Genomic DNA, 16,523 nt, shown 5'->3' with positions numbered 1-16,523 from the left:
ACATAATTGATTGTGTCTATTAGCAAATTGCCTTGTTTTGAAAGGATGCGGAAGGTGGATAATTGATGTCCGTGTGCATGTGCAATCAACAATGCCTTGCAATTGGACATATAAATTATCAGTGTGACAATGTAGAAATTCATTGGAAAGAAATTTATTTAAAAGCAAAATAAATAAAAATAAATATAAAGTAAGATTAAAGTAAAAATATATTGTGCATGTCAAGAATTTTTGCCTAATTAAATTATAGGTTATAAAATTAAGCATAAATCATGATATTAATCAATTTAAATCACAACTCAAATTTATGCTTAGTAACCATTTTTCATCTAAAACCACTAATAAAATAATAAAAAAAATAAAAAATATGTTGGTTTTTAAATTTATAAAATATGCAATAATGCAATCAATCACATCCCCCAACTAGCATTTTGCCAATCCTTGAGCAAAATAGTGAAAATTAATTGAGATGAATATTACATAGAGATCGAAATTCAAACAGAAATTGTGATGACCCGCTTTTGAGTGTATTTTCGCTGGAATAATTGTTTTTATTTTAATTAATATATAGTTTAATTATTTTAATTTATTTGCGTTTTAAAATTGGTTTTTAATTTATTTGATGTTGTGTTTTATTTCTTTTAGTTGTTTTTGTGGTTTTTAATCTCTTTTGGCGGTTTAGTTTTGTTTCCCGGAATGAGGATTAGATCTCCTCTTTTCCCTACATCTCTTTTTCTTTTTTCTTTTTCTTTTTTCTTCTTCTTTTCTTTTTCCTTTCTTTTTCTTTTTTTTCTTCTTTTTCTTTTTTTTCTTTCTCTCTCCCGCGTCGTCCCCCCCCCGAGGTCTCTCTCTCTCTTCCCACTCCCTCACGCCGAACGTCTCTTCAGCCCAACCCAGTGCCGTCCGGCCACCGTGTGGCCCACCACCGGTCCCAAACTCTTCCCCTCCCTCCGGCGCACCACCCCTCCAAAGCCCACCCCCAACCGGCCGGCCGTTTGGCCGGAAAAGCTCTCCAAAGGCTGTACGGATTTTGCTCCGATCCACCGCCGTCGCTCCACCTCCGGCCACCATTTCTTCACCACTTCATCACCGGTCCCTTGCCGTCCTAACCCACCCATTTCCGGCCTCCAACGACCACCGGAACAGCTCCTACGAGCTTAGTTTCCGATTTGCGTTTTCCGGCCATTTCCGGCGATTCCGCCGCCACCCACGGCCGTTCATCACTTCCAATAGCTTCACAACCATCCCTAGACCATTCCCTATCATTTTCGTGTCCTAGTTTGTCCCCGCTCAAAAGTGGGTTTTTCAAACCCACGGCCGCAGTGAATTTTCACTGTGACGTTGTTTTTCCGCCGTCGTTTGCAACGCCGCTTGTTTTCTAAAATTACCGTATAGCGCTGTAAGTATTTTCCAAACCCTATTTTCAGATTTAAATATATATTGCTCTTTCAATTAATTAATCTGCTGGTTGGTTGATTCCGGACTGAGTCCGAGGAGTTCGGGGGTCGGATGGATGGAGGATGGAGATACTTGTTTTATTGATTTATGTTGGTTGGTTATTTTATTATGCATTGATATGGCATTACATGGTGCATGCACGTGTGTTTTTGTTTATGTGTGAAAAGCCTGTGTATTGGCGTAAGTGGTCTTACGGGTGCGTGTGTATCACGACCCCAAGCCGGGATGGGGTATTATCCCGGTGGAGCTCCTCTGGTCACTCGGGAGCGGAATAAACTGAGTGATGTCCCCTGAGTTGTCGCTAGACGATGGGAGCGGGGGCTAGGGGTTGCTCGGCTACGAACGCGCCGGGCGCGGAACCGAGCATCGCTCTACGCACCGACTCCGTGGCCCTTTGCTGGTGAGGGCTAGAGGATGCTTGGCTACGAACGTGCGGGGCACGAAACTGGGCATCGCTCGTTAGGTGTCACATGCGTGGTGGTACTCTGCGGTGTGGCACTGGAGCCAGGGTGTGCGGATGACCCTTAAGGGAGGTCATGGTGCATACGGATAAAAAAATGTGATTTTGGCTGACTATCTCAACAATCTTTCACATAGAATTGAGGCAAATTTCTCAAAACTCAAATGTGTGTGCGAAGCTAAACTAGTTGTGTGTTCCTTATTATTAGCTATGATTTGTCATAGAATTTTTCAACATTAAGATTAATCATTGCCGATTCTAACAACCTCAAAGTTGAAAGAACTAGCAGTTTTCACACCAGCTCTATTTTTAGAGGTTGAACACTCAACCCCCAAAGTCTTGGGTAACTGTTTTTAGCCCTTTTACTTAGGAAAGTTCACTATGTCGCCATTATTCCTTTTTTTTTTTTTTAATCTTTTCGAATCCCTTTTTTTTTCCTTTTTAACTTGGCTCGGTAGCCCTGCAGTTTACTTCTCCTATGTTAAATCAGTAAATAGTAAATAAGGAACACTACAAGCGTAAGTTTGTGCAAAATGTCCTTCAAAATTTACCTTTCATTCTACAAAAATCTTATCAAGTATCATCTCAATAAGTATAGCATCCCGATGTTTCAAGCCACACATCAACAAAATATCAAGCATCATAAATCATACAATATGCTTAGGCTTGAAAATAAATTTTCACAAAATAATTGTGCTCAACTGATCCAACAAGATATTCAAATTTCAGAAAATGCTAAAAATGGAGTGTGTGTCAGTCATGTGTATAGTGTACATATTGCATTAAGGCAAAATATTGTTTATCACATGCACACCATAAGTTAGGCATTCAAAAAAAACAATTATTAATGAAACAAAAGCAGGAAAGAAATGACTCATTCAAAAAGGGGTTTTCTTAGACTCAATATTCCTAAAGAAATACTGCCAAACAAATGGGATAACAGGCTGACATGTTTTTATTTTAGTTATCTTTTTTTTTTAAAAAAAAAATAATGAATAAAAAAATGAAAATAAAGATAAAAATACGAGTTTAAATTTAATACAATCAACTTTCACCGGAAACGGCGCCAAAATCTTGACTCGCTCAAAATTGAGTAGCACAAAGGCTCTCCCAAGTGCAGAAGGATGTCACATAATAATTAGGAATAAAATTCCTAAATCGTCTCCACAATGAAAGCTTGCTTAAAATCAAACCCGTGTAAAATGGTGCCAACATTCACAAAGAAAAATTAAAAATTGTGATATATACAAAGAATGGAAGAGTGCAAGGGGAATGAAAATTATACTGGTCATGAACTAGATTCATATTTTTAGATTTTTGAATATAGCAAAGACAAATAAATGACATTAAGTTAAATAAGCAGAAATTCAGAAGCAAGTAAAATAAATAACATCAAATTAAACATGCAGGAATTTAAATAAAACCTTTAAAATGTAAGAAAATTAAATGACATCAAATTAAACAAACTGGTATTAAAATAAACTAGAGAAATAGAGCTAAAGGTGGAAGAAGAGAGATGCGCAACAATAGTGTGGCCAAGAGGCTCTACAACTGCGCTGCTGTGTCCCTCTCCTCACCTGAGTTCTCTCAGAAACTAAAGAAAAGCTTAGGAAAAACTACACTATGGCTCTCTCGACCGAATCATCCAACGCACTTTCTCACTTCTCCTTCAATCCTTTTTCTAGGCATGCTGCCTCCAAAAGCTGAAGTCAAAAGTCGTCTTGGATTGCATCTCTTTTCCGTGATTTACTCTGCAGTGCCTTTAGGAGGGCCGGGTCCATATCGTTTGACGCAGGTGCTTGAAGACCACTTGAAGATAGATTTACGTGTTGTGCTTTTGGATAGAAAAGTCAAGGTGGATCCATTTTGAGAATAAGCATGCAGTTAGTTTTAGCTCCTCGGATCCTCCTCCAGTCTAATTCTGTGTGACTTATTAAATTGTCATCATCTTGTAGAGTAAGTACAGGTTTTTCCGTGGGGTCTACTTTGATATAACATGAAGAGCAAGGTATGGTGATGAATGTGCATGTGCACTTGAAGACGAACCGTGCCATGTGAGGTTGCAACTTTTCCGTGTGAAATTAAATCCATTGAAAGTCCATCAGCTTGTAAACTAGTCCGTGGGGTCCACTCCCGTCTAGAGCAAGGTGTGAGGATGCATGACACTTTACTCTAATTTGTTTTTCCATATACTTTGTGTGGTCCCATTGAATAGTTAAGACAAGCCAAAATCCGTACGGTTCCTTCACTCATGTGCTTGATTTAAATTATTTGTTCTTTTCATGGTCCCACATAATTGATTGTGTCTATTAGCAAATTGCCTTGTTTTGAAAGGATGCGGAAGGTGGATAATTGATGTCCATGTGCATGTGCAATCAACAATACCTTGCAATTGGACATATAAATTATCAGTGTGAAAGTGTAGAAATTCATTGGAAAGATATTTATTTAAAAGCAAAATAAATAAAAATAAATAAACAAAAATAAAAAGTAAGATTAAAGTAAAAATATATTGTGCATGTCAAGAATTTTTGCCTAATTAAATTATAGGTTATAAAATTAAGCATAAATCATGATATTAATCAATTTAAATCACAACTCAAATTTATACTTATTAACCATTTTTCATCTAAAACCAATAATAAAATAATAAAAAAATAAAAAATATATTGGTTTTTAAATTTATAAAATATGCAATAATGCACTCAATCACATCCCCCAACTAGCATTTTGCCAATCCTTGAGCAAAATAGTGAAAATTAATTGAGATGAATATTGCATAGAGATCGAAATTCAAACAGAAATAATCAAACACAAATCTGAATTCTCACAAAAATGATACGTTACTACTCAAACTCCAGGGGTTATACCCACCAAGACTATCTCAACAATCTTTCACATATAATGGAGGCAAATTTCTCAAAACTCAAATATGTGTGCGAAGCTAAACTGGCTGTGTGTTCCTTATTATTAACCATGATTTGTCATAGAATTTTTCAACATTAAGATTAATCATTGCTAATTCTAACTACCTCAAAGCCCAAAGGACTAGCAGTTTTCACGCCAGCTCTGTTTTTAAAGGTTGAACACTTAACCCCCAAAGTCTTAGGTAACTGTTTCTAACCCTTTTACTTAGGAAAGTTCACTATGTCGCCTTTATTCCCTTTTCTTTTTTTTTTTAATCTTTTCAAATCTCTTTTTTTTTTCTTTGTTTTTAACATTGCTCGGTAGTCCTGCAGTTTACTTCTCCTGTGTTAAATATGTGAATAGTAAATAAGGAACACTAGAAGCGTAAGCATGTGCAAAATGTCCTTCAAAATTTACCTTTCATTCTACAAAAACCTTATCAAGTATCATCTCAATAAATATAACATCCCGGTGTTTCAGGCTACACATCAACAAAATATGATGCATCATAAATCATGCTATATGCTTAGGCTTAAAAATAAATCTTCACAATATAATTCCGCTCAACTGCTCCACCAAGATACTCAAATTTTACAACATGCTAGAAATGGAGTGTGTGTCAGTCATGTGTATATCAGTACATATTGCATTAAGGCAAAATATTGTTTATCACATGCACACCACAAGCTAGGCATTCAAATTTTTTTTTTTTTATTAATGAAACAAAAGCAGGAAAGAAATGACTCATTCAAAAACGGGTTTTCTTAGACTTAATATCCCTAAAGAAATACTGCCAAACAAATGGGATAAGAGGCTGACATGTTTTTTTTTAGTTATCTTTTTTTTTTAAAAAAAAAGGGGGGGGGGGGGGGCTTTGCAAGGGGATGGATTGAACTCATTATGCAATGTATTAGCATTGTCTCCTACTCTATTTTGTTAAATGACTCCCCACAAGCTTCATTCAAATCTCCTCTCTCTCCCTTTCTGTTTATTATTTGTTCAAAAGTACTTAGCCAATCTTTAAATCAAGCTAAGCAAAAGGGTGTTTCTAACTTTCCTATAGCTCGAAGATCCTTGTCTGTAAATCACCTATTATTTGCTGATGACAGTCTTTTTTTTTTTTGCAAGGCTCTTCCCACTAAATGGAGCATGTTGTATGCTTTTTTAAGTGCTTATGAGCTAGCCTCCAGTTAGAGGTTTAACTTGGAGAAGATCTCCATCTTTTTTAGCAAAAACACCAAGTAGGAGTTTCAACAAGCTATATTGGCTACAACAAGTATCCGAGCCTCAGGTCCTTTTGAAAAATATCTTGGCTTACCTTCTTTTGTTGGCAAGCACAGATCAAGGGCCTTTAATTCTATCTTGGACAAAATCAAGGCTAAGTTGGGTTGCTGGAAAATAAACATGCTCTATTAGTTAGACAAGGAGATTCTCCTCAAGTCAGTCATTCAAGCACACCCCACCTATAATACGGGAATATTCAAGATCCCCAAGGGTATCTTCAAAAGCATCAACAAGCTAATGCGGTCTTGTAGGTGGGGGCAGATAGAACAAAAAGCCAAGCTACATTGGATGAGTTGGAAGGGCCTAGGGGTGGGGAAACAGGAAGGAGGACTCGGGTCTAGATGTTTTGAGGCTTTCAATCTTGCTTACTTATTGTAAAGCAAGGATGGAGGTCAATTCAAAATCCATCTTCTTTGGCTACTCAAGTGTTACAAGCCAAGTATTACACATGCTCAGATTTTCCTAATGCAAAAATTAAAAGGGGTGACTCCTTTGTGTGGCAAAGTATCATGGTTGCGAGACCCCTCTTGCTTGAGGGGCTCCTATGGCAAGTTGGGAATGGAGATACAATTAGAGTCTAGCATGAAAAATGGATCCCCAACCCCTCTTATTTCATAATCCAATCCCTCCCCTAAAATCCTTACTTTAGAGACCAAATTCTCATCTTTCATTGATCAGGATATCCTCATGTTGCACCTAAACTTTGACTCAAACTAGTGAACCATAAATTCAAGGCAGTTTTACCTGTAAGTATACAGGTATTGTAATACCTAATAGGGTCAAATCCACAGGGATCGACTTACATCATAAGAAAAAAAAACTCAAATAATGAAAAGAAATTATTAAAAGGAATGTGCAATCGAATAGAAGAGAAAATTACTGAGATGATTTTTAAAGTAATAGAATAAAACAAAAATGTTAAAATAAATTGATATAGAGAACGACTAAGGTTTTGAGTATTTGTCTAATAATTTAGAATATCGATCGATTTACTTCAATTAAACTAGAATAATGATTTTGTTTAATTGAAAGATTTAGCATTTAAGATCAAGAAAAATAGTCACTAATGATTAAGCATGAACGATTGATAATTATAACATTCACAAACTCATTTGAAATTCATAGGGATTTTTTCAAGTATTCCATATATTCAAAAATCACAATGAATCAAGATAAATATATAGATAATCAAAATATCCAACAATAAAACCATTCAATCGATCAAACTCACAATATAAACTCTAACATTGATTCAAAAATAATGTCTAAATCATTAGACTTCACCTCTAACCTTAGTACGAAAATTTAGCCAACCATGATTATCACAAGAGTCATGAAAATCAAATAAATATCCTCCATGATAAAACTAAAATAAAGCATAAAATTCAACACAAGAAAAACAACTTAGACCGTAAAGTAAAAATGGAGAGAAGATATATAGAGCCCACAATAATCTCCCCATGCAGCGTCTTTCAAAACTCAGAAAGTAAATGCCCATGTGCTCAAACAACTCCTTCATCTCCCAAAAGCTAAAGCCCCTCTGCGTTTCGTCCAAGCCCAGAAAAATAATATGAAAATTGCCCATTCCTCCTGCTAGGTTTCATCCGTTCTCCTTTTTGTTTTCAAAGCCAAAAATGAGAAAAGAATATAATCCCCTCTCTGTCCCCCCAGTCCAAAGACCAGACCTCTTTTCCCTTTTTTTCACTACCCAGAAAAAGAATACCCAAACTCAAAAGCTAAAGGTTCCTCTAGAAGTTCAAAAAACCCTCTCCACCAAACCAGAAAAAATAATATTACATGTGAAGCATCCTTCTTCCACCCACTCTAAACGAAAAAACCTCTCTCTTCATCCACCACTGGAGTCCAAGCTCCAGACCCAAAACTTGTCCTCCCTGCATTCCAGCTTCTCTTCCCCAAAACCAGTCCGTCAGTCCCTTCTCCTCTCCACAAAAATCAGACCTCTCTGCCAAGAAAAGCTCAGCTTGCACTTAAAGCTTCAATCCGTAAAAACTTGCTATGTGACCCCCAAATGAAAAAACCTCTCCTCGTTTCCATGCTGCTCTGTTTTTCTTCCACCTTTCTCTCTCTCTCTCTCTCTCTACCTCTCATTTTTCCTGCAGGGTCTCCGTCCAGTCTTTTTGCCTCCCCTTCCCAACAGGCTCCCCTTTTTCCTTTTTCATCAAAACCCAAAAGCTGAAGGTCCCTCTCCATAAATCACTCCTTGTTTCTCTCTCTGTCGAAAACAGCCCCTCTGAGTGCCTTTTTTCCTTCCTTTCCTCCAGTGTTTTGGTGTTTTTCTCCCTTTGTGTAAGTCTGTCCTCATTTCCCCAAAAGCCATTTGCGTGCCTCCCCCTTCCAAAAGCTCAAGTCATCAGACTCCAAGAAAGGCTCCTGCGTGATGCCTTTCTCTATCCAAATGAAATTACCGTGTGACATGGTCCAATGAGAAGTTGATGCCTTTCTTTTTCTTTCTTCCGCATGCCATTCTATTCTGAAAACAACTCCCTTCCATTTTATTGTTCTGCACTGTTTGTTTGAATAATTAACTTTCAGAAACTGAGAAGGAAATAGAATCTAAAAATCAATAAGAAAAATAAGAAAAGCAAGACTAGACTATTAAAAATGTGTTGTGTATGTGAAGAGTTATTGCCCAATTAAATCATAGGTTATAAAATTAAACATAAATCATAATATTAATCAATTTAAACCACAACTCGAAATTATGCCTAGTAACTATTTTTTCATCTAAAACCAATAATAATGTCATGAACTAATTAAAATGTATTAGTTCTGAACGTATGAAATATGCAATATTTCAGCTCAATCACCTCACATGGAATATCAATCTGATTGAGGTTATTTTTAATGAGTCTGAGGCTGCTGCTATAATTAGACTCCCCATTAGTCCTTGCAAAAGCCCAGACCAATTAACTTGGTGATGCACAACCAATGGTAAGTTCTTTGTGAGGTCAGCTTACCACCTCCAAGGTACCCTTTCTACTGTTAGCTCGGGACAATCATCAATGCCAAGACCCTCCCCTGCCTTGTGGTTCAACATCTGGAAGCTTAAAATCCCTCATTCAGTCAGACTCTTTCTGTGAAGAGCAACCAAAGACATACTTCCTACAAAGGTCAACCTATTCAAGAGAAAAGTGTTGGAAGCCTTGGAGTGTCCAATTTGTCTCCTTCATCCAAAAATAGTCATGCACTATGGTCTCTTGTAAGGCAGCTCAAGCTATCTGGAGTGGGTGCTCGAGGAGGATCCAAAAATGTTCAATTATGGAGGGCCCTTTCAATGAGGTCTTAAGTCACATATTCTCGACTCTGTCGGGAAAAGAACTTGCTAAAGCAGCTTATGCAGTAAAACACATATGGCAGAGAAGGAACAAGTGGGTTTTTGAGTCTCAATTCGCCTCTCCCCAGCAAGTCATCAAGTCAATGGCATCCAACCTCTCAAAACTTTAGTTGTATGAGGTGAACTAGCAAAAGCAAAAGAAGACAACCTCTGCAGATGACACACCTACTCAGTGGTGTAAACCTCATAACAACTTCTTCAAAATCAAATGGGATGCAGCCATTGACAAAACTCACTACAAGATAGGTATAGGTGTGATAATTAGACACTGGCAAGGCAACTTCATTGGCACGTTGAGGGCTACCGTGACTTATATTCTGATCCATTTCTGGGAGAAGCAGCTGCAGCTTTAAAAGCCATCACGTTTTGCCTCAAGTAGGACTGTCTTCCAATATTATTCTTGAGGGAGACTCTACGTAGGTAGTCAAGGCTATCCGAAATAATGAAGACAATTGGAGCTCAGTTGGTTTGCTCATTCGTGATTCTAAGAAACTGCTAGCACAGGTTCATGGTTAGTCTATTGTTCATGTTCCCAGGAAGGATAATTCAGTGGTACATTGCTGAGCTAAGAATGCATTTTACTTCTCTGAGGAGAGCATTCTTGTAAAGGATTATCCTCATTGTATTCACAATCTCCTTTTATTGAGTTATGGAATATAAATTACCTTTTCTTCAAAAAAAAAATATATATAATATATAGTACTAGTATAATATATCATATATATATGATAGTATAGTTACTATTATAATTTTGATAAATACATTAGTGTATTAGACTTTAGTGTATTACACTATTACTAATTTACTATATACTAATTACTAGTACTAATATTTATATATGTTAATATTTCTATCTATATATGTTAATCTAGACTTGTAAATTTATTGGATGTTCTTGTAATTTGTTAGACTTTTGGACTTGTAATTTAAACTTTTAGAATTTGGACTTCTAATTTGTTTAATTGTTGGACTTTTAGACTTCTAATTTAGACTTTTGGTCTTATTTTATTCCATAGTAGACTTCTCTTATTTTGGCCGTTAGTTTATGTGTTTTAAAACAAAACCGACAATTAATACTTTTTGACATAGCCGTTAGTTTATGAAAAATTCTATTCATAAGCACATACACACACCAATCATTTTTTTAATTTTTTTTCTTTTATAAAATGTTTGGTATATGTATAATAAATAGAAAATTTGAATTAGTTTAAAAAAATAAATTCAAAAAAAAATTTTTAAAAATTAAAAAAAAAAAAAAAATGAGATGTGTGGTAGGTTAGACTTATGAAGCAAAACTCTTTATTATTCGACTCAGAGTGAAAGACCTCAACGGAGTCGCAGTGTCATCGATTATACTTTCAGACACTCCTTCACGCATGCTCTCGATGTGATAGGAATTTGGAATTTGGAATTTTGGAGTCCCTTTTCGTCCCCACACTGCTAAGTTTTCCGAGACTTTTCCCTCTCGCGCTAGACGTGATTACGACCTAAATTATTGACTCCCTTCGGCACGAAAAATATTAAATAATAATAAATACTAGCCACACAGCCTAAATCCAGCTTAGAAGTGGAAAAATCCCCATTATAAAGCACTTCCTAGAGATTTAGAACCATTCATCTTTAGCAAGAGGAGAAGATAATGGGTCGGAATGAGGTTGAGGACAAGGTGGAGAATGTCGTTGATCCAGAAGATGAACATAATGGTGATCCGGGGGACAAGAAGCTCAAACAAGAAGTCGGGGAGATATCGGTGGAGCGATTGTTTGAAGATCAAGAGGTTCCGTCATGGAGGAAGCAGCTGACCATGAGAGCCTTCGTGGTGAGCTTCTTCCTGAGCATACTGTTCACCTTTATAGTGATGAAGCTCAACCTCACCACAGGTATTATACCTTCCCTCAATGTCTCTGCTGGTCTCTTGGGGTTCTTCTTCGTCAGGACATGGACCAGGTTGCTTCATAAATCTGGCTTGTTGAAGCAGCCTTTCACCCGGCAGGAAAATACTGTCATCCAGACCTGTGTTGTGGCTTCTTCTGGCATTGCCTTTAGTGGTATGAGTCCCCCTTCACTCATTTTACTCATCTCTCTGGTTCATTACTTCTTCGCTTCATCTCCATTATTTGAATGTAATTTTGCAATTTTTTATTGATAAACATAATGGAATTGTTAGAAGCGTTTGAACATTAGAACGGTCTGAACATTAATTCTGAAATAGCGAGTAATCAATTGAATAGGTGCTAATTTCGCAATCTGGGTTAAGGGAACTGTTAATCATATGGCCTCTCTGAATTTGTTGGCCAAACCCTTGACTTAAACGATCAAATTTTCAGCCCCTTTAATTAAAAAAAAAAAAAATCTGTATTAATCGTATCTTTAAAAATTCTAAGAATTATATATATTTAGATTCGTTCTAAATTCAAATTTTAGTCGCAATTCTTAGCAATTAATTGAATTAAAAAAATAAAAACCTAAAATAGTGCCCATCAGTGGAGATTTCAAGCGGCTTGGCTCTACTTCATTATTAATTCACCCAAAGATTAGACTGTCTGGGTTTCTTTTCCCCTAACCAAGCAACTCGAGTAGAGAACAAGCTGCAAGTTGTCCAACGGGACCAAAGTACAAGTAGAAATGAACCATTTTTTTAATCTTTTTTGTCACTCATAAACTCAACCAGGAATCTCTGGGCGGTATGGAGCCTAGATACCAGTTTTGTTGGATTGTGTTAAAAGCATAGTTTATATATATATAATTAAAAAAGCATAGTTAGGACCAATCAATGACGGTTTGGAGAATATGCGATACAAGAGTTCAAAATATCATAGGGAAAATCCAAATTTTGATTGTAGGATAGTATATTGAGAGTTTATTCTTCTGAGATGGATTTGAAGAATCCTGTCTCAATGAGTTTCCTGTCATAAAAAAAGGTTTCCAAACTGTCCCTTGTGATAAAGGATAATTAAAAAAACATTAGTGTATTGTTCCGTTTTACTAAAAGATCTTCACCTCTTCCAAAGTGTTTACTTTAGTATTTAACAAAGTAGAAAGAACCCACCTTTCCCATAAATAGACAAACAAATAAAAAAATTTTTTGATAAGTCAAACAAATAAAAATAAGATGGCATGATCAATTAGAGCGTTTGAGTGGAGACAACAATTCACTACAAAAGATTGTGTTTGCTTTCTCTGTACCTAGCCTTCCCTCTGTGTTATACACACAGTCTGTTGGTCTGCATCTGGTTTACTATTAATAGGACTTTTTTGAGTCGACAAATATAAGATTGCTGCTACTCTGTTAAGCAAATACCAGTTTCTGTTTACATCATCCTTTCATTAAAATTTTTGATAAGTACCGATTGCTTCATTTCTCATGTCAAAATTTTAATTCATTACAACACACTTTCTTTCCATAATGCATTTTACATTTCCCCCCCATATCCGTTTCTTTTTAAGTGTTAACATAGAAGAATTTTCCTGATTCATAATTTGTGTATCCTAAGTAAGTAACCAAAGTTTAAAACTTCAATAAAAGTGAAGGTCTAAATGAAGCTAATAAACTTTATCAGTGGGATGTTTCAGCTCTGTTCATTTTGGGAAAATTGAGATTAGAGGTTTAATTAACCAAATCCTGCTTTCCTATGCAAATTTCATATGCTAAGACTTGACTACATTGAGCGACTGAAATTAAAAAAATATATCTGTTCATCAAGAATTGCAATAAAACTAGCTTAGTTGATTTTCTGAGGCGATTGGTGGTCACTTTTTCTAAGGTTCCATCAGAGTACTATATCCACTCAAGTCCATGATCCTTATCGGTACAATTTTTTTTTTTTTTTTTTTTTTTGATGTCCTTAGGTGTCCGGGCGAGCTTACGTGCACCTCGACTAATCCCACGGGGCCCTGAAGTTAACGGCCAAGTAAACCTCCAGTGGCCCTGAGGGGACTCGAACTAGTAACCATTGGGGAGCAAACCCAAGGCCTGACCAATTGAGATACCCCTCAGGGTTCCTTATCGGTACAATTTATTGTCAAGTGTCAATAACAAGTCTGATTTGTGATGAATTCTTATACATATATATACACATATGCGTGTGAACATGAATGCATTGGGATTATGGACATTAAAATCTTTCTTTTTATTTTATTGTTAAAAACTATGTTGAGTTTTTCAAAATATCTGAAAACTAGAGTATGGATGACCTAGTTTGAGTGTGTTGCACAAAGATTCTGAGTTGTGATGACTGATCTAGAAGTTTACAACCATATCTCATGATGATAGTCTGACAATCAATATCTCATGGGTAAAATTCATTTTCTGTACTCCAGAAGTAATATTGTTTTCCTCTAGCTAATAACCTTAACTTGCAGACTGAAAACTACTACTTTTAATTGATTTGTAATAACAGGAGGCTTTGGAAGTTACCTCTTTGGAATGAGTAAACGCATTTCTGAACAATCATCAGATACTCATGATTTCAAAAACCCATCATTAGGATGGATCATCGGCTTTCTCTTTGTTGTCAGCTTTCTAGGACTCTTCTCGGTGGTGCCTCTTCGAAGGGTATGTGGCAGCATATTTACGCTTGTTCTGTGAAATGTGAATACATGTTATGCTTGTGGGGGTGGGGGTGAAAAGGGAACAAAAATAATTCATTGAACAGAACAAAACCTTATCATATTCCCATTTTTCTAGAATGACATTGTTTATTTTGGTTTCAGATTATGATCATAGACTTCAAACTGACGTATCCCAGTGGTACTGCCACTGCTCATCTCATCAACAGCTTCCACACACCTCATGGAGCAAAATTAGCAAAGTACGGCACCCGACACTTACGGCTTCTGGTTAAACTTGACCCTATGGAAATTATAAAAGCTGTCTTCTTTTATTCTACTTTACAGGAAACAAGTGAAAGCATTGGGAAAATTTTTCACCTTCAGCTTTTTATGGGGTTTCTTTCAATGGTTCTACACTGCTGGAGACAACTGTGGATTTTTAAAGTTCCCTTCACTAGGGCTCCAGGCATATAAATATAGGTACATCTAGAATCATTTTTTTTCTTTCCTCTTAATAAAAATTTGTTTTACTTGATGCAAAGAACAATTTTCATCTGATAAGCATTTTGCTCTACTAAACCCTACATTCATTTTGGCTAATGTGGAAATATGATTATCCCCCAGATTTTATTTTGATTTCTCTGCAACATATGTTGGAGTCGGAATGATTTGCCCCTATATCATAAATGTATCAGTGCTGGTGGGAGGGATTCTTTCTTGGGGTCTGATGTGGCCTCTCATAGAAAATAGGAAGGGTGACTGGTATCCTGCAAACCTCAAATCAGATAGCATGTTTGGTCTTCAAGCTTTCAAGGTAAGTTTCCACTAAATGAGACAGGTACCACCTCTAATTTTCATTCCCTGTCAACACTTTTCAAAATATTGAGAACTTAATTTATATCCTTTTTCAGGTATTTATCGCCATAGCCTTGATCCTGGGTGACGGTTTATATAACTTTCTCAAGGTTCTAAGTCAAACCATCTTAGGCTTGTCTCATCAGCTCCTGACCAAAAAATTGAGCTCTGAACTCCCTGTTGCAGACCATTCTTCACCTAAAAGCTCTCAGCTCTCATATGATGACAAGCGTCGCAGCCAACTCTTTCTCAAAGATCAAATTCCCCCATGGTTTGCCATTGGAGGTTATGTTGCTATTGCTGCAATCTCTATAGGCACTCTTCCACATATCTTTCATCAACTCAAATGGTATTACATATTGGTCATCTATATATTTGCACCCGCATTGGCTTTCTGTAATGCCTATGGTTGTGGGCTTACTGATTGGTCCCTGGCATCCACCTATGGAAAGCTGGCCATCTTTACTATCGGAGCATGGGCTGGTGCTTCACATGGTGGAGTACTTGCTGGCCTAGCAGCTTGTGGAGTTATGATGAACATTGTCTCTACGGCCTCTGACCTAATGCAGGATTTTAAGACTGGTTACTTAACACTGGCTTCACCACGTGCCATGTTTGTGAGTCAACTAATTGGCACAGCAATGGGTTGTGTAATTGCACCTTCTGTGTTTTGGCTCTTTTACAATGCTTTTGATGACATTGGAGTTCCTGGAAGTGAATATGCTGCACCATATGCTATTGTGTTCCGTAACATGGCTATTGTGGGGGTTGACGGCTTTTCAAGTCTACCAAAGAATTGCCTTCTCCTTTGTTACGTGTTCTTTGGTGCAGCCATTCTGATAAATTTGATAAGAGATAGAGTGGATAAGAAGTGGGGAAGGTACATTCCACTTCCAATGGCAATGGCAATACCCTTCTACATAGGACCATATTTTGCCATTGACATGTGTGTTGGAAGCTTAATACTGTTCATCTGGGAGAAGATAAACAAGAGCAAGGCTGATGCTTTTGGCCCTGCAGTAGCATCTGGTTTGATCTGTGGGGAAGGGATATGGACTTTGCCTGCTTCTATCCTTGCTCTGGCTGGGGTCAAGCCACCGATTTGTATGAAGTTCTTGTCACGAGGCAGTAATGCTAAGGTGGATAAGTTCTTAACATCATAGGGCTAAGCTTATCATGTGATGTCTTAAAGCTAGAGCATAAAAGGACTTTGTAAAATATCCCTGATGTCTCTCTTTCATTTTCTTTTTCTTTTTCTCTCTGGTGTGGATACAAATCTAGTAAAGCAGTCGCAGATGTGATCAAGGAAAAATGTGTGTCATATTACAATATCAAGAAGGTAAATATTGGGGACCCATGGATCCTCCATTAATAAGGAATGGCCCACCACATCTACATGTTCTGATATTCCTAGGGCATGGCGTTTTCTATACATAGTTTATTAATGGAAATTGTTAGTTTACAAAAGAATTAGAAAAGAAAAATTAATTTACAGTCTTAAATGATTTGAAGTGATATGTTAAATTGTAAAATATTTTTTTATTATATAATAGATTAAATATATGAGACACCAGAAGGAAAAGTAGGAATCTAGAAAAATTAAATGTGAATATTAAACCACAGAGGTCACGGGTTGGGCTAAATTTTAGGCCA

The 16,523-nt window shown here is 36.7% G+C and overlaps 1 protein-coding gene across 3 annotated transcripts; it reads left to right on the top strand.

Annotated features, from left to right (window-relative positions):
• Positions 1-10,884: 10,884 nt before the first annotated feature.
• Positions 10,885-16,277, top strand: LOC122299472 (probable metal-nicotianamine transporter YSL8). 3 transcript variants are annotated; one of them, XM_043109803.1, is made up of 7 exons: positions 11,374-11,512; positions 13,314-13,473; positions 13,865-14,019; positions 14,178-14,275; positions 14,361-14,495; positions 14,640-14,829; positions 14,927-16,277. In XM_043109803.1, the coding sequence occupies exons 3-7, from the start codon at positions 13,891-13,893 to the stop codon at positions 16,031-16,033; spliced, it is 1,659 nt and encodes a 552-aa protein (XP_042965737.1). In that variant the 5' UTR covers positions 11,374-11,512; positions 13,314-13,473; positions 13,865-13,890; the 3' UTR covers positions 16,034-16,277. The 3 variants fall into 3 exon arrangements, with proteins under 3 accessions (XP_042965736.1, XP_042965737.1, XP_042965738.1); XM_043109802.1 differs by lacking the exon at positions 13,314-13,473 and having other exon boundaries at positions 10,885-11,512; XM_043109804.1 differs by lacking the exons at positions 13,314-13,473; positions 13,865-14,019 and having other exon boundaries at positions 11,400-11,512.
• The last annotated feature ends 246 nt before the right edge of the window (positions 16,278-16,523 follow it).

Source organism: Carya illinoinensis, chromosome 16 (genome assembly GCF_018687715.1).
Source record: "Carya illinoinensis cultivar Pawnee chromosome 16, C.illinoinensisPawnee_v1, whole genome shotgun sequence".
NCBI classification, from domain to species: domain Eukaryota; kingdom Viridiplantae; phylum Streptophyta; class Magnoliopsida; order Fagales; family Juglandaceae; genus Carya; species Carya illinoinensis.
This window is presented reverse-complemented; position numbering and strand designations above follow the sequence as displayed.